The sequence below is a fragment of the Plutella xylostella genome, chromosome 7 (assembly GCF_932276165.1).
Source record: "Plutella xylostella chromosome 7, ilPluXylo3.1, whole genome shotgun sequence".
Classification (NCBI taxonomy): Eukaryota; Metazoa; Arthropoda; class Insecta; order Lepidoptera; family Plutellidae; genus Plutella; species Plutella xylostella.
In genome coordinates, this window is record NC_063987.1 from 2,808,229 (window position 1) to 2,826,427 (window position 18,199).

The following is an 18,199-nucleotide window of genomic DNA, read 5'->3' on the forward strand; positions in this document are numbered from 1 at the left end:
CGTGATTTTATATTCGTCTTATGATTTATTGCGTTGTTTGTCCGCGGGTGTTGTTGGCGACGAGTCTAGAATCTAGGAGCTGTTGATTTTTATAAAAAGTCTAAAAAAAACCTCAATTTAGTTATTTTGTAAACCTATCTCAGATACTAATTAATAGATTCCGAACGGTTCATTAACAGTCGATGGTCGCATGAAACGTTCTATTGGCGGACTACCTGTTCGTGGGATGGGATCGTGGATCGACTGTTGATGAACCTTTCAGCATCTGTCAATTTATCATCTGAGATAAAATCAATGATTTCAAAAGGAAGGATACGCCCGTCAGAACGTTTTGTCAAAAAAAAATGGCACCCGCGCGCTGGCCCTAATTCATAGAAATTATGACAGATTTATGAGATTTTAGGGCCAACGCGAGGGTGTCATTTTCTAGTGCGGTTGGGCCTGTCCTTACGCTAGTAATATATAAGTCAATGGATAAAATATAGATTTTAGTACCAAACGTAGGTACCTATATATTATATAGTCTGCATAAAACGAAAGTAACTAGTAAACAAACTTTGAGTTCACTCCAGTGAGTAGATAACCTCATAAACAACAAGAACTGACGGAGAGGTGATACCTTATAGACTGGCCACCAAACTATATTTTCACATAATAAGGACATAACTTAAGGCAAGTTATTAAAAATGGCACTCCCAAGGCGAGCGATGATAGCGCAATATGATACATAATAATAAAACATAATAAATGAATGCCTTCGGTTTCATTTGGAGGCGTCAAGATGTGTTTAAAACAATAAACTACACACATGGAGGGTTACGTTCGTGTTGTAAGCGTGTGTGTATAGATAACTTAGGGTTGTCACTTGTCAGATGTCACATAATATTCATAGAGAACAAATCTAAAGATCTAATCAACAAATCAGGTTATTACAGAGCAGCATAATTAATTATAAGTATTTAGATAAGTTCTGTTCAACTTCAGGTAATCAGTTGGGAAAACAACTGAAAATTAAGATTGTAGCTAACTAGCTTATTCAGTTAGTAAGCTGAAAAGTTGCTTAAAATTCGGTTTTCTATTCTTATTTTTATCATATTATACCTCTGACGACCGAATGGTGTAGGTTTAGATACCCTGACTGCTACCCCGAAGGTCCCGGGTTTTATTCTTTGACGGGACATTATTATGACAGATATTTGTTTAAAATAATAAAAATAAAATATTTCACTCTGGTCTTGGGTGGTAAAATCTATCTATGTATCTATCTGCGAAGATATATCAGCTGTCCAATAGGCAAACACCTCTTTCATAAAAATGTTACCAGAAATTCGCAGTGGGGTAACCCTACACCGAAGATGGGTTCGTTTTTACACGCGGCGGTGAATTCGTCGCATACATTGTCTTAGTATGGACAAAATAAGTGAGTACAAACTAACGGCAAGAAGTAGTCCCTTCACTCGTCACCGCTCGGTCTTTGAAGTGCCACCCTGCACACTAAAACCATCCTTACCTCCCTAACTTTACGATGCAGGATCCTTTGAAGAATTTTAAAGAATTGACAGGTATTTTTGACGTAGGGATTTGGGAGTTAATGCTGAAGGTTGAAGGGAGATTTTCGATTGGCAATGGTTAACAAAGTCGAGTCGAGAGATGGTAAAAAGCGATCTGATGATGGAGAAGTAAGCAGAAACTTATTAAGCAGCTTTTGACGAAGATGCCAATTGATGATTGGAGTCTTATTGTATTGTTTGTGCAGGATTTTTCTGAGGATTGCGGATTTTGAAGGTTTGGCGGAATTTTTACTTTGTTTTTTGTTCGTCTCGAATACTCTCGAACATGTAATTTGCGTCGCTGACTTACTTTTGTCCAATTAAGTAACTGTAAATTTCTTTACAGAATATCTAAAATAATTAAGCCGAAGTGCATTGGCATCAATACAGGGTGCCACGAAATAAATACTTTCCTGTCTTGCGGTAAAAATTTGGAGATGCCGGGGATTGAACCCGGGGCCTTTCACATGCAAAGCGAACGCTCTACCACTGAGCTACATCCCCTGATATCTATTACAGTAGAAATATAAATTGTTTTTATTAAATAACTACTAACGCCAGCTATTCAAATAGTAACAATTCTGTCAACTTTGTTAGGTAACCTCAAGGACTTTTATGGTATAAATTTGTATAAATAGGTGTCTTGCACTATTTATACTTAAAGGTATCTAATGGAAGGAGAAGGATGTCGGGGTTTAATGCGGCTGTTTTATCCACACTGAATGTATTCAGTGTGGATCTAACAGGTTTGTAACCGTCCAAGAATTTACTCAAACTCAAAGGTCAAGGTATTACCATTTATTTATGAAAATAACAACAGAGTGCCAGCCCTGCTGGGGCACACAAGTCATGATACTGACAACTACTACAACTTTTCAACATCATACTACAACTTTTGGAATTATTTTTTAAACAATATCAAACAAAGAACAAGCCCTTGCGCTCCTAGACCAACTGCTTTTATTATTACACCAACGGAAGGGGGTAAAAAAACAAGGCAATCTTACTAAGAAGCTCACGATATATAAAGTAGGATTAGTATTATGATTTATGTTTGTCAGTCACGGACAGACTGAATGACCGCTGCCACACGCCCCTGTCTTTAGTTGTAGAAATGTTGGGCCACGGAACTAGCGGGTACTTATAAGATCCATCTAATATTGAAGATGTGGAAAAATCTATATTAGGTACTTAGTATCGCCTCGGTTACCATTTTTTTTCAACTTTTATTAGAGCTAGTTGTCTCAAATTGAAACTCTCAATTCACGTTCAAAGTAATTTGCATACAATTTTGCAAAGGACTACACGTAAATTTATTTGTGAAAACATTTGTGTTTGGTAAGTATAAAACAGTGCGATGAATAAACACGTGTGTGGAGACACCTTTCGTGAGTTTTTAATAATCCTAATCCTAATCCTAACTAATATTATAAATGCGAAAGTAACTGTGTCTGTCTGTCTGTCTGTCTGTCTGTCTGTCTGTCTGTTACTCTTTCACGCCAAAACTACTGAATGGATTTGAATGAAATTTGGTATACATACGGTCTAGACCCTGGGAAAGAACATAGGCTACTTTTTATCCCGGAATTCCCACGGGAAAACTTTTTAAGGCGAAGCGAAGCTCGCGGGAACAGCTAGTATATTATAGAAATGCGTGGCATGACGATAGTATGTCCTCACGTGTGGAGACGGTCCCTTAGTTGGTTTCGCCATTTCTTTCTTCCTTATAATGACGAGGCATTTGGGAAATGGTGGTAGAGTAATATTATATTATGACAATGGACAAATAATTGTAAAATCTTACGTCCAATAAAGAATATTTCGTTTCATTTTCGTTTCAGTAACTGTGTCTGTCTGTCTGTCTGTAACTCTTTCAGGCCAAAACTACTGAACGGATTTGAATGAAATTTGGTATACATATGGTCTAGACCCTGGGAAAGAACATTGGCTACTTTTTATCCCGGAAATCCCACGGGAAAACTTTTTAAGGCGAAGCGAAGCGCGCGGGAACAGCTAGTTTCCTATAAAAGTCGCTCTTTACCTGGCCTCATCCAACGATGTCCGCACAACAGCTCACACGTGTTGTCTCTTCGCAATAGAATCGCACTTATGGTGACGTTTTTTTAATATCTTTGAAAGAAAAAACAGACCACTGTCCACGGATAATAAAAGTTTGTTGATAGTTTTGGACGCAATAGACTTTATTTCGTTTAGCTTCCACTCTCGTTAATAAAATTTGTCTGTCGATACAAGTGTATAAAAGTTAAGCTTTGAATTCACTTTTTTTATTGTTTGTTATTTATTAAGTACCTAAGTACTTAAATAATATCTACATCTACATAATTATACAGAGTGTTCGGGACATGAGCCGGCAAAATTATTGGTATAATTTAGTATAGGTGCTATAAAATAGCAGCTTTAAAAGAATGCCTGGAGATGCCGGGGATTGAACCCGGGGCCTTTCACATGCAAAGCGAACGCTCTACCACTGAGCTACATCCCCTGTTGATCTTTAAACCTATAATTATAAACGTATTGATATTCATAGAAAAAAACACTTTACTACACCTAAGTATTTATTGAATTAGACACAGCTGATTAAATAAAAACAGTCAGTTTTATCGATTGTTTAACATTTGTCAGTGCTAATCATCGGTTTATCGTTTATGTGTAGTTTTTTATTATATAGGTACTTACTATTATGCACTAGACCTCCAATAGACTGTCAATATAATTATTCACTACTGTATGAGTTCAAATGTCGGTGCGCACAAATATGCGATAAAAAATAGCGGGGAAATTACAATGACTTAAAATCTTGTCTTCTTCTTATAGTGCCTCTCCATCATTGAAGGTTGGCAGTCAGCTCTTTGCAGCGCTCTCTATTCCTGGCTGTTTTAAATAATTCTTCCACGGTTTTTACACCGGTCCACTCTTTGATGTTGCACAGCCACGTCAATTTTCTCCTTCCAGGCCTTCTCTTTCCTTCCACTTTGCCCATTATTATGGTATGTAGCAGCTGGTATCGTTTATTACTAAAATCTTGTCGCAAAAAGCAAAATACTTACTTACTTACTCCGCTGGCTCAGCGACCCAAAGTGAGTCTTGGCCTCCTATTCAAGAGATCGCCACTTCTGACGGTCCAGTGCAGTCTCCCGCCAGTCTACGGCTTGTAGCTCGCGCAGGTCCGCCTCCACCAAAAAGCACCAAAAAGCAAAATAGTATAAGTCAAAAAGTCAAAGTCAAAGTCAAAATTTTTTATTCATCGTACAAATATAAAATTTTCTGATGAACGTCAATTTTTACAAATTACTCTATAATATCTATAATATAATTATAATAGACTAGGTAGAGTGATTGATTATCCTATTGTATTTGGTTAATATTATATTATCAGGCCAACCTTGTAAAATTATTCGTTATTTGAACAGATGTGATGAATTGATGGAACAAAAGGTAAAGTAAATTGATTAAACAATAAGAGTTTGTGCAACACACATTCGTAGGTCTAGTTATGTTAGTCATCAGGGGATGTAGCTCAGTGGTAGAGCGTTCGCTTTGCATGTGAAAGGCCCCGGGTTCAATCCCCGGCATCTCCAAACTTTTTGATATAAGTATCCTTTGTAACTTAATACATAAATTAGGTCACTTATAAAAATTAAACAGATAAGTCAATAAAGTTTTGTAACAAATAAAACAAAAACACTTTCGTTTCTAATATACGCTACTCTTCAGACCTACACAGGGACAAACGTAAAACGTATAACACCCTCTGCTTTCCACCCTGACCCATCAGTCAACATCCACCTATTCCTCTCACCTGCCTCCCATGAACCTCCTAATGTTCCACTTACTATGCGTTCCTCGTATGGGATCCCATAGAGGTAGGTATAACCCCCCTTTCCCGTACAAGCGATCTTATGGGCTAATTTAAACACTATCATGATCGGTTGGAATTTACAGACTAGTTTATTTTTGGCACGTTATGCTATACCTAAAGTAAAAGGCATCCTAAAGTGTGTATGAATTTATATTTAAGGCTAAGCTTATTTTTGGACATTGTAAAAGGCACCCGAAGTTGTGTTTTGTGTCAGTGGCTTGCTGGATGACCTCTGGACTAACTCCCAAAGTTAGGTAAGCCTTATTTTGCCACCAACCTTATTTTTCAGGACACAAATTCGCGCCCGAAAAACCAACAAGCTTCTAATTCCAACGGTGGGCAACAGCAGGCTGAAAGTTCATCGGCCTACGTGAAACGCGGAGCCTACGCGTCACGTCCTCACTACGTGACAGGCATGCTAGGCTCCCCCCACCCCCCTTCTAGGGGGTAAAGTGGAGGGTAATAAAAAGACACCCTGAAAACTGAGCGCTTTAAGAACAGCTAAGGAGAGGATGGTTTGCGCAATTATTTGCGGGGTACAACTATAGGTGTACCGGATTGTTAGATTATTAGCACAGAGTTTACCGGGTTCAAGACCTGTGAAAGAAGCATATATTTTTATTGGTGTAATTCGATTCAACCGAAATATTTGGAAATAATTCCTTTCGTAGTTAGAAATAACAAAAGCATAAAAGCAAGACTGTAAACAGGTCTACAAACAAGCATATTTTTGCAAAATTTTCTATTGCAGAAGTTGACTTTCGCATTGTGGAGAAATTACACTCACGGGCAATGAAAAAGTTCCACTCACAAAATTCCGACACCAAACAATCCCAATTTTTTCAAAGATTTAATTGAAAATTTTAACAAAATAATTATCGTTTTTGTTTATAATATCCTGATGCTCTGATAAATGTGCTTTAATGTTGCATAAGGCGTATTACTCCTAATCCTAAGTAATCGGAAAAAGTTAGTTAAATAACTTTTTCCGTTTTCATTGGTACCTACATACATTATAATGTTTAATCAGCTGATGTATTAAGTTCTATCTATTAGAACAAAATAAATATCTTCAATAAAATTTATTATTTTATTCGTGTAACCTATCAGGGGATGTAGCTCAGTGGTAGAGCGTTCGCTTTGCATGTGAAAGGCCCCGGGTTCAATCCCCGGCATCTCCAAACTTTTTGATTTAAGTATTTTTTTTTACTAAAAATAGTTCTACTATACAGTCATCAAGCCTAAAAAGCAGCAGCTGTTGTTTAGTAGATATTTGTTGTTCACTATGTCTTGTCTTCGACTTACTTACACTTATTAGAACGGGGCTGTAACAATTAATCGTGTTAATGTAAATATACAAATGCTTAATACACTATATAAGACCATTCATAAAATGCACTCAAACCGCAAATTTAAACTTATACTGGCAACCCTAAAATAACGTAAGGGTCCACGTGAAAAATTCAAATATGTCGTGCGGATAGTAGCAGATAAATCAATGAAAGTCGAGTTTATTATCGTCTATTGGGGACCCGGGTTCCCTTCCCATTGTTGTTAGGATAAAGAAGGGAGGAGAAAGCTTTTTATATAGATAATTTTATGAGAGTGCAGTTACGTCGAAGGATAAAAAAAGGTATGGGAAACTGGATTACTAACTTAGGTTTCCTAAACACTTGAGGGGTTGGAATTTTATCAGTGGTGCGCTTCCTGTCGGTGGGTATAATGTCTTGCCCTGTAAATGATAAGTTTTCCAATTTTTTTGCCTGTAAGTGCAAACAATTCAATATAAATTTCTTTAAAAAAACACAACATAAATTGAGTTACAAATTTAAGTAAGAGTAAGCACAATAGGCGATGTCTTCCAGGCAACCTGTAATATCATAATAATTTCTGGAGTGGATAAAGAAATTGGGACATAAAGTAGGTACCATAAAAATAGCAAATCTAATTCAACTAAAACGCGGGCTCAGGGATTGTAGGTGGGTATGGACTACGGATTAAATTAAGTAGGTTCGTTGGTAGAAAACGCTTTTAGCACTAAGCCAAAATTTTGTACATTTATATTCTACTTCTGTGCAATAAAGAGTTAAATAAATAAATACATCTTTAAAATGTCTGTCTCCTCCTAATCTTATCGATTTTTGTACTACTTGGATTCTCTATAACTGTAGGACTATAATATAGTGTATGTTACAGCACGATGTTACACGATCATAGACAACCAGTGGTCTGTCTTATTTTAAAGTTGACTTGAGAAAAATGAAAGTGTTACCTAAGATATTTTTTACACTTAACCAAAATCGGTTTATCCGTATGGGTGCTACGATGCGATGCCGGAGACAGCATATAAAATTTTAATTAAAAAAGTCCGCTATAACCTAGGTCTATCTATTTTAATACTTATAATTATTTAATAGTATATCTATTTTAATACTAATAATTAATTATAAGTAATTTAAAATTATAAAATAGCCAGTGTGTTGTCACTGGCATAATAAATTCACGCCACGTCCACAAAATAAAATAAAACTGAAAGCAAACACGAATAAAAACTACATCAAATCAACTTTACGTCTATGGCCGCCGAAACACCGCGATTCGTAATCAAACAGTCATTCCAGAATGTTCCACGGTGTTCTAGAACACTACAAGTAGTAAAACAATGGCAAGTTCATTTACACGCAGATTGACAATTTCTACGACATCGTAAAGCTAAATAAATGCTGGCTGGAAATACTTAAACCTACTTGTTGGCGCTTATGAAAGAAGAAAAAACCCAAGAATTAAATTTCGTCCAGAAGTTATGACTTTAAAAAACCTCCAATTATTATTTTGTTGCTCGCTGAAAAAATATTTAGATATGAAGTTAATAAAATTCTAATTAATTATTTTAGATATGAAGTTAATTAAATTTCATGGCAAATGGCAATAGGCCCGCCCCCTATTACATTGGGACTAACATAACACTCTGGCGAAAAGTGGGTGCAGCAATGCACCTCTGCCTACCCCGCAAGGGAGTACATTAGTACAAGGCGTGAGTGCGTGTTTTTTTTTTTTTTTTTTAAATTTCAAAATTTAGCAGATCTCCCGTAAATAGGTTTGAAAAAAAGAAAGCAAAGAAAATTTGGCCAGAGTACAATAATTTTTGCTTCGAGTTGGCCGGCAGGGAATTAGCAATAAAAACTTTTTTACAATCGAGAGGCCAGGGTGAGAGATTAGGGAGGGGGAGGGTAACTCGGTCGGAATAGACACATGTTCGACTTATATCGATAACTTCGAGCTAACTGAAGTCCATCGCTAAGGTAATCTGAATGCACATGGCAAGCGTGCCTATTATGCATAGTATGTCTATTATTTAATCAGCTGTTGTTTTATGTATTGTCTATTAGAAGAATATTATTATGAAATTACTATTTTACTTACTAATTAGGTATTTTATCCAATAAAATTATTATTGTATTCGTATAACCTATCATAGGGGATGTAGCTCAGTGGTAGAGCGTTCGCTTTGCATGTGAAAGGCCCCGGGTTCAATCCCCGGCATCTCCAACTTTTATTATAACTGCCTGCCTGGCAATGGAATATATCCAACACGCATTTGGCCTTTGTTATAATTGCAAGACATCATAAAACCTACTTTTATAGTCGATATATTAATTATTAATCTGAGAAATGTTAGAAATATGTATTGAGCTGCTATTTTTTAAGTGCCATACTCATAATTATGGTCCTGTAAAAATGTTTTAAAGACCTCTGTTGGAACACATTCTATATCCTAACTTCCTATATAAGTATCGACATCAGCACAGTACATCTCTAGACACTTCGTCGCTATAACTCTTGGTCGCACCTCATTTGCATTTCTTTATTGGATCGCGGTGAAATTGAGAAGAATTCTCGCTCTCATTCTTAATTACAAACATCATGTTCTAAGTCCTATCTACTTACTAAGATTTTGATGAGATTCGTTTATTTTCTTACGCTATTTCTTTATTAGAGTCGAAGAAAAGCCTCTTTAGTTTTAACTAGTATTGGAGAGTAACCCCCTTATTCATAGAAAAGTTACAATACGTTTTAACTAATAAACTGTTTTGTCCCTCTCCGACAAAGAACAATTTGTTCTTTGACAGAGAGGGACAAAACAGTTTATTAGTTAAAACGTTCTGTAACTTCTCTATGAATAAGGGGGTAAGTCTAAAAGCACGAGTGACGGTAATATTAATTTACTTACCAAGTAACTAGGCAAGTACTTTTTAAGTATACTTAGTTACCAACAATGATATTTACCTTCGATGAAACCAGCCTGCAATAGAATATTCCATATCAAAATAATGGAGTCACGATAAATTTATGCACAACAAGTGCACTAAATCATATCCATGTCAGAGGGAGCGCCAGAATTCTGCCCTGGACCTCTTGATGACATTCTTGCAGGACCATAAAAATACTTCCACGCCTCAAATGAGGGATTCAACCCTATTAAATACCGAATAGGCGCGAAATAATGCGCCAAGCAGAACTCCTGTGACCAAGTAGCAATTAAAAAGTTCCAGTGACAATAGCTCCTAAGGCCCGGGTCTCCTATTTACTCCGTAGGTCGCGTCAAGTGTCACCGCCGTAGGCCGCGTCACAATGCTCATTATGTCTACGCGCCAACGTCGGCGTGTGAGGGAGACCGCATCAGTACATTTCTATAGTGAGCATCATGACGCGGCCTACGGCGTGACGCTGGACGCGATCTACGGCGTAAATGGGAGACCCGGGCCTAAACGGAAAAGGCTAGCGTAATGACGCTGCCGCTGTCTCCAATATTGAGTGCCAATTTCTCCATTCTCGGTTAGAGCATAACCAGGCAGTATATAGTGGTTTACTTTTGATACATCTGTCATGAATTTTATATGGAGATGACGTTTAATTTATAAATCAATCCCTGACGTTTAGATATCCGACAATGGAGAAATTGGCACTGAAGGTTATTTTTTAACGGCGCATCAGAATATTACAAACTAAAAACGTATAAATATTTTGATCAAATTCTAAATTAAATGTTCGAAAAAATTTAGTTCATTTGGTGTCAACATTTTGTAAGGGAACTTTTTAATTAGGTACTCGTCAGTGTATTTTTAGCCATATACCTACATAAGTGAAAAGAATTGTGAAAGTTTTAATACAAAAAGTCTAAACATAATAACATATACACCATTACTTGGCAATCGTAATATTGGTCGATAGATCAGTGGATCCAGCCTATGTATCGCAGTAATGGTACCATAGCTCGCACTGGCACATAAAACTGAATCTTTAATGATAACTACCGTGAAAATCTATGTGCTTCGGGGAAACCTTCTGCTGTCAATCTGGACAAGACGAATTCTAGCAATCTGTGAAGAATCAGATGTTTTTTTTCTTGCCATGGAACAAATATTAAACAATAAAGTACCTTTAACAAATTAAAATTAAAAACGTAGAAAACTAAAACCACGGCATCTCCATCAGTCGCCGTAAAATGTGACTAACTGTGTCGTATTTTATAGGTACGTGACAAAATTTATTTTCGCCCAATTGAATTTCATGGTTGATTTGCGCGGGAAGAAAAATACTTCCGGTTTTTCGAATTTCGAAACGCATCTGTCAAGAAGTGGCGGGAAAACACGACCGGCGGCGGTGTTGCCAGGCAAAGGGTCGCCATGTGTCAAACAGAAAATGGTTATTTATGGGAAACATTCACAAATTGCATTCGTGGCCGAATTGATATATTGGCATGTTTTATATGTAAATCTAAGGCTAGGACGGATAGTGCCCCAGAAATGTTTAGCCAGCGTGATATATTACTATTACTGATAATCTCACGGTTTTCCTCTAGTTAGTTAAGTATCTTTTATTTCTATTCGGATAGGTATTTACTGGTCACGATTTCCCTTAGCATTGTTATTGTTTGTAGGAGTCTACTACTAAATTAATGCATAAGTACAATGTAAAGTAGGCATCAAATTAAATCTTACCGTTCGCTGATGGTACTTTAAATTAAAAAAAATATATGAATGCTTATTTTATTGATACATCGTGTCTCATCAACAGCTCATCTTTTGTGAACGGTTGGATTTTTTATAATCCTTTATTAGTTATTTTTAGGAAAGAAATTAAGTACCTACCTACCTAAATATGAAAAAAAACTTAACTACGGGAAAATACTCTGATAGTTAGGTAGTTTTTTTTATTGATGTCCGTTAGTCAATGGTGAAATGATCACAAAAATAACTGTAAGTACTTAAATACTTTAAGTTACCTACTCTTTTCATTTGCAGTAAGTAAGTTACTATACTGTACTATAAACGTGCTTGGGCTCACAAAAACAAGGAACGCATACGAAATCCCAGGAAGAATTTCAAATATTCTATTTATTTGTATCATATCTCAACTAAACAATTTCCTTTGTGAACGTGATCACGTATATTAGATAAATCGCCAACTTTCCGTAAATCATATCATAACCGTATGTTCTTAGTCTGCGAATGTTTTACTGCATTTGCTTGTCTCTATGGGAATACGGATGATATTCGAGCAGCAATTTTAATATCCCTATGAGTTTGTACGAGTAGTCTCTAAGATCGGTCGTGTCTTTGAGACAACACACGACTGTTACAGTTGTTTTCTAGTAAATATGGCTACTTCGATGATATTTTAATATGAAAAGAGGAAGATACGGCATAGCCCTCTTAAAGTTACGAGTACCTACTGCTAAGTTTGAAGTCCAGGTATTTCAGATAGACTTTAAGTACCTTCTTTCACCAGTTCAGAATATGGCCAATCTAGAGGTATAAAATATCATACAGGCTTACTGATAATAATTCATAAATAACATAAATATATACTTACTTACTTACATAAAAGCATAGACTATAGTTAAATAATTCGGGTCGTCCAAGATCAAATTACTTACCTAACTATACCTACTTTTTTATTATTATTTCTTGTGTTTTTCAAAAAAATATGGGTGCTATGCTACTTACCTAGTTAGGTGCTTAATAACATGAATATTTCCTATACGATACCAATGTTTGTTCTCGGCGGGTTTTGGATTAAGTAGATAGAATATTATGTTCGAAAACCCCCTATAAGGTAGGTAGGTACTAGTCGGTACATTGGGTCAACATGTACACATAACACAGGTGCACCTACCGACCTACCCACCTCTCTCTAAGATATTGTCATAGGTATTTGAGTAAGTACCTATTGTTAATGGAGATGCTAGTAGTTAATAGTAACTACTTACTATACTTAAATTAATGAAATGGTAAATATACTTAATATTAAAAAAGACAGTTTCAACCATTTGTGTTTGAAATTTGGCATTCGTCAAAACGTCAGCAAATGAAACTGCCTATGCTGACTAAATGAACTTGATTTAGTTATGATGTTTAGTGGCGCCTCCTGTGGCGATTACGTGAACAAGCAACGGCGGCGGCGGTGGCGGCGTGGTCACGTGCCGAGCTTCGCCGGTTCTACCTTTTTTGGCATAAGATTTTTTTGCCTAATCTCGTATTGCATAGTAACGTTTGGTCAAAGTCTCGTTACGCCGAAAATCGTATGGCATAAATCTCGTTTAGTAAAAAGTTATTTCGCATAACATTGTTTAGCCTAATAATGGTATGGCCAAATCTTGAATAGCCTAATAATGCTATGGCATAGGTTTATACAAAGTAATAATATTCGTTTGGCTTTAACTTTGACGGAGCGTCTCCCTACATTGCGCAAACTGGTGCCTTGTATTGTTTCCGCTGTTTAGAAAACGCTCCGCTCCGCTTCGCTGCGCTCCGCTTTGGTTTTGATGAACATGTGCACCTAACACGCTCCTCCTCGCTTTGCTCGTCGTCGCACCTATTTTTAGGTTTCGATCTCATGGGGTTTGTAATAATTATATTGGTCGTTAACTTTCGATTTTTTGATCATACAATATCGTGATTTTCGGGATGTAGGAGAAAAATACCACAATTTGTACATTTACTACATACTTAATATATTATTTATTTAATATAACATTAGGAGAAACAAGATTATACATAGGTATAGACGAACATAAATTTGAGCAAACGAAACTTAGGTGTTTAAAGATTGTGCCTAAAGAGTTTTAGACGAAACGAGCCTTATGCCACATAAGTCTTGGCAAAGTGATGGTTCGGTCAAAAAAGTTTAGACCATACGAGTTATGCGAAATGAGTTTTGGTCAATAAAGATTATGCCAGATGAGCGGAACCCAGCTTCGCCACACAAATGAATAAAGCTGTGTGGCCAGAAACAAAAAAAGATACCCTTATAGTAGTCATTCTAACAAATCAACAAATCTAAGGTAGAATTAACGTTGTAATGTCATAAGTCATAATAATTTTTACTTTTGTAGATTTGATACCTCGAATAACTCATTATAGTTCGACAAACGAGTTAAACGATATTTTAGGAGTTTGTTTGACAAAAAAATCCAAAAGAACAATTAGTTTACCTAAATAAAATTAAAATAACATAATTATAGTTAGTTCAAACTTTTTTTAAATAAAAAATAAATTAGTATTATTAATTAACATAATATTTGTATCATCCATTAGTTTTTCAGCTACTACTTTAGACTTAAATTGATTAGGTAGGTACTTAGCTATTACTGATTTCATTAAAAAACAGAAGTAAATTCAGAATTAGGTCATCATCATCATCACAATCACAACCTATCACGTCCCCACTGCTGGGGCTCGAGTCTCCTTCCAATGAAGGAAGGGTTTTAGGCCTATTCCACCACGCTGGCCTAGTGCGGGTTGGTGAACAATTGGAGCGGAGAATTAGGTACTTAAGTAGGTACTTCAAGATTGTATAAGGTTTTATTTGTAATGCAATATTTTTTTGTGTGGTAACGTTTGCTAAGGCTTTATATAGGAGGCAATTTAACCTTAGAAAATAACATCAGAAATGACAATGGGCGTTTTGGGACCTATGTCCAATAAAGATCAGACATACATCGTTGGATAGCTCTTTTCAAGTGAGCAAAAAAGTATTATGACGACAAATCCGTATAAGTTGTCCATTTTGAAATATATTCGTCGGAAGGAAGTATTTTTCTATGGCATTGCACTCTCTCTCCTGATGACAGTTAGAGCGTAATACACGTAAACACGTATTATTGAAATTGGAGATATTACTTTCACCTGGTTTTATTTACTGATATAATAAACAAATATAATATTATATGAAATATGATCATTTTGTTATAAAAATTAAAAATGAATGTGAAAAATAACAAAAACATTAAAATTACAGAAATAAAATATAAAAACTTTCAAGGTACGATTATTCTAATTGGACAGTAAATCAAGACTAGCGCTTCCGTTATTCATATTCTGCAAAAAATACCTTTTCAACGACGTATCACTCATTTCTATTGGTGCTGGTCCCAGCTTCCTTATATTTGTGCCCATCATCATTTGTCTCCCATTTAAAGACCTACGGTAGAATTCGTTAAGTTAGTCCGGCAACACTGGCACTGCCAGTGACCAAGAGCGCCGACGCGACGCGACGATTCGCTGAACGCAAGATAAAATAAACAGCTGATCGCAAGGCAAAAACAAACCATCATGGAAGGAAAAGTCATAATTATTACCGGGGCCAGCTCCGGGATCGGCGCAGCTACAGCCATCTACTTCTCCAAACTATCAGCTAAATTGGTTCTTGTTGCGAGAAACCCTACTAATCTGAGAAGAATAGCTCTTTACTGTGAAAAATCTAGTGGAACAGCTCCTTTGACTCTCACGGCTGACGTCACTGAAGAACTAGACAACGAGAGGATCATAAGGGAAACAGTTGAACACTTTGGGAAGCTGGATGTGTTGATAAACAACGCCGGAGTGATAGGAATGGGCGGCATCAAGTCCTCGACAATGGAAACATACGACACGGTAATGTCAACAAACATAAGAGCTGTTTATCATTTGACTAAATTAGCCGTGCCTCATCTGATTACCAGCAAGGGCTGCATTGTGAATATATCTTGTATTGCCGGCTCTAAACCCAATACGTCAACACTAGCCTATAACATATCGAAAGCGGCGCTCGATCATTTCACCAAATGTGTTGCGTTGGAATTGGCACCAGATGGCGTTAGAGTGAATTCGATAAATCCTGGTTTGGTGAAGACGAATCTGTTGAAGAATATTGGTTTGAATGAGGACCAGCTAGAGATGTTTGTGAAGAATGTCCTCGGTAATACACCACTAAAGAAACAGGTGGAAGGCGATGAGGTGGCTGCCTTGATAGAGTTTCTGGCAAGTGACAAAGCCAAGAGTATAACTGGAACATGCTACGTCATAGACGGCGGTAGTTTGCTGAAGTAATATTGGTTAAGAATTTACATCGCCAGTCAAGCTTTTATTGTTGTGTAAAAAAAGTTGTTGTTGAGTATCTCATTTATTATTTTATATGTAGGATGTTTAGTTAAAATAAAATCAAATAAAAAATAATCAGTAAAAAAAATACTTATTTTTTTTCTTTTCGAACGGTAGTTACAACGAAGCAAATTTTGAACATAATAATATTAAATTTAATTCTAGCCCTCTATGTTGAACTTGGCTTGACAAAGATTTACAATTTACTTCGTTTTGACGTCGCCTTATCTATATCTAAAAATATTGAGCGTTTCATCAAATAACACATGAAACAAACAAAATCTAACCTTATTCCAATTTATGTAATAAGAGTTTTGACATTCGTAGAAATGGTCTCTAATAGGAAGGAATATTTTAAAATAAAGTTTGAAATGCAAAATTAAACCTTTATTTAACCAAGAAATTATGAAATCGATGAAATGCATATGAAAAGGGACGTACGTATTATAACAGCTTATTTTTTTTTTTAAACATAGAAGGCACTATTACAAACCTTGTGCATTTTTATTTAAAACCTGATTGTACCTAGTGTTTAGTCTTTTAATAAACAAGAAATCCCAGTTGGAAAAAGTACAGGTTAAAAGTTACAGGTAAAAAGGGTACTTATTATTTAAATATTGCTTATTTATTATTAAATTTATACAATCGCGGACTTCATGCCAGAGGGGCGTAAGCGCAAAAAATCGATTTCGCGTTTTTCATGCCAATCGATTCCTATACTAGTAATACACGTTCTGTAATTTTTTTGAAATTTTCAGTAAACTAGATTTTGAGATATTAATAAATAACATAAAGGCGTATACGATGTATCAATAATTTTGTGTCGTGTCAAAAAGGCGTATAGACGGCGTATAAACATCAGTAAGACGCATTTCAATAATTTCGCCATGTCAGAGAGGCGTATAGACGGCGTATAAGCATCAGTGGGGCGCATTCAAATAATTATCGCCATGTCATATAGACGTATGTGCATATTGTTAACAAAATAAAATGACAATATGCTTTCACTGTTGATATTGATGCCTAGTCCTTTCCAGTCCAGAGTTTTAATACATCTTCCAATGCATCACGGAACAGTATCGGAGAAATTACGTCCTCTTCCCTCACGCCCCTTTGCCTATGGATAGATCTTGTGGCTGGTTCTAAACTTGGACAGTAATCGTTTCAGTGTCATTAGGCATTTCAGCGCCTCGATGTATCGTCAATCTATTGGACATATCTGCAAGGATGCCATAACAGCCCAGATCTCGACGGAGTCAAAATTTTCGTAGTCTACGAAAGCTAGGCACAGAGGCCGATTATATTCTTCCTTCTTCTGTATAATCTGCCGAACTGTGTGTATGTGGTCTACGGTGCTATAACCCCCACGAAATTCGGCATGCTCCAGCGGCTGAAATTCATCAAATCAAGTCTCGTGATGAATGTACATAAACATGTTATAAATGTACATAAACATCTTATTCACGTGGTCAAGAGTGTGATCAGTCTATAGGTTTTTAAGTGCAAATTTGTTTCCTTTCTTGAAAAACAATAGACCTACACATCTGGGGTTCTGGCTGTTGCGCATGTGAAGCGTACAATCGTGCATATAAGTCCTTGATCGCTGCGAGTATCTCCGGCTTAGATTCTATGGCTGGTTGTAAATTTTTTCGTTAGGGTCCCTTCAAGTCGCCTGGCAAAGACATTCGATCCCCGGTTTTGTTTAATAGCTTCTTCAATCTGGAGTGTGTTAAACCACTGGAGGTCACGATGAAAATAGCCTTGCGTATTAGTTTGATGAGAGCCTCTAGTTCTGACGGAATGGTCCAGCACAAGCCGTTTGGTCTCCGTAAGTCCAAGAGTTCCCCCTGAAAGCTTAGACTTCCTTCCCGTGTGTTACATTGCACAGAACCTAGTCCCATCATTCTGTATTGCATTGATCACGTCGTTGCAGTAGTCTGGCGCATAGTTGGTCAGAGGGTGGACTTCATCAGTCGCCGTTCTTCAAGTTTTAGGTCGATATTCAGAGTTCCTCTGAGTATACGGTGATTAAACCGATTGATCTCTGAGATATATCTGAATATGTGCCTCTTTATCAGTCATGATGATGAAATCGATTTAATTTTTCGTGACAGAGTCCGACTTGCACCAGGTCCACCTTCTTTGGGGCTTCTTTTTGAAGAAAGAGTTCATCAAGGAAAGCCCCTGCATTCTGCGAAGTTCCAGCCTCAGCCCTCTGTCATTTCTTTAAGGAGTTTTTTGAGTTTATATTCACTTAATTAAGAGTAAATTTTGTTTTAACAGTCATTCTTGTTTTATTTTGTACTCTTATTGTTTCTAATAAATTATTCTGTGTTTTTTATAGC

General features: G+C 36.5%; 1 protein-coding gene and 5 non-coding genes across 6 annotated transcripts; 4 read left to right on the forward strand and 2 right to left on the reverse strand.

Annotated features, from left to right (window-relative positions):
* Positions 1 to 1,982: 1,982 nt before the first annotated feature.
* Positions 1,983 to 2,054, reverse strand: Trnaa-ugc. Its single transcript has one exon. It is a non-coding gene; the product is annotated as a tRNA-Ala (tRNA).
* Positions 2,055 to 3,981: 1,927 nt separating this feature from the next.
* On the reverse strand, positions 3,982 to 4,053 carry Trnaa-ugc. Its single transcript has one exon. It is a non-coding gene; the product is annotated as a tRNA-Ala (tRNA).
* A 1,024-nt stretch (positions 4,054 to 5,077) lies between these two features.
* On the forward strand, positions 5,078 to 5,149 carry Trnaa-ugc. The gene has a single exon. It is a non-coding gene; the product is annotated as a tRNA-Ala (tRNA).
* Positions 5,150 to 6,539: 1,390 nt separating this feature from the next.
* On the forward strand, positions 6,540 to 6,611 carry Trnaa-ugc. The gene has a single exon. It is a non-coding gene; the product is annotated as a tRNA-Ala (tRNA).
* Positions 6,612 to 8,907: 2,296 nt separating this feature from the next.
* Positions 8,908 to 8,979, forward strand: Trnaa-ugc. Its single transcript has one exon. It is a non-coding gene; the product is annotated as a tRNA-Ala (tRNA).
* A 5,963-nt stretch (positions 8,980 to 14,942) lies between these two features.
* LOC105387617 (3-oxoacyl-[acyl-carrier-protein] reductase FabG) lies at positions 14,943 to 15,944 on the forward strand. Its single transcript, XM_011558369.3, has one exon. It carries the CDS (start codon positions 15,048 to 15,050, stop codon positions 15,801 to 15,803), a length of 756 nt encoding a protein of 251 aa, XP_011556671.3. The 5' UTR covers positions 14,943 to 15,047; the 3' UTR covers positions 15,804 to 15,944.
* The last annotated feature ends 2,255 nt before the right edge of the window (positions 15,945 to 18,199 follow it).

Excerpts from the sequence above, each read along its gene's own strand:
- LOC105387617 (XM_011558369.3), top strand. The coding sequence starts at position 15,048 with ATGGAAGGAAAAGTCATAATTATTACCGGGGCCAGCTCCGGGATCGGC.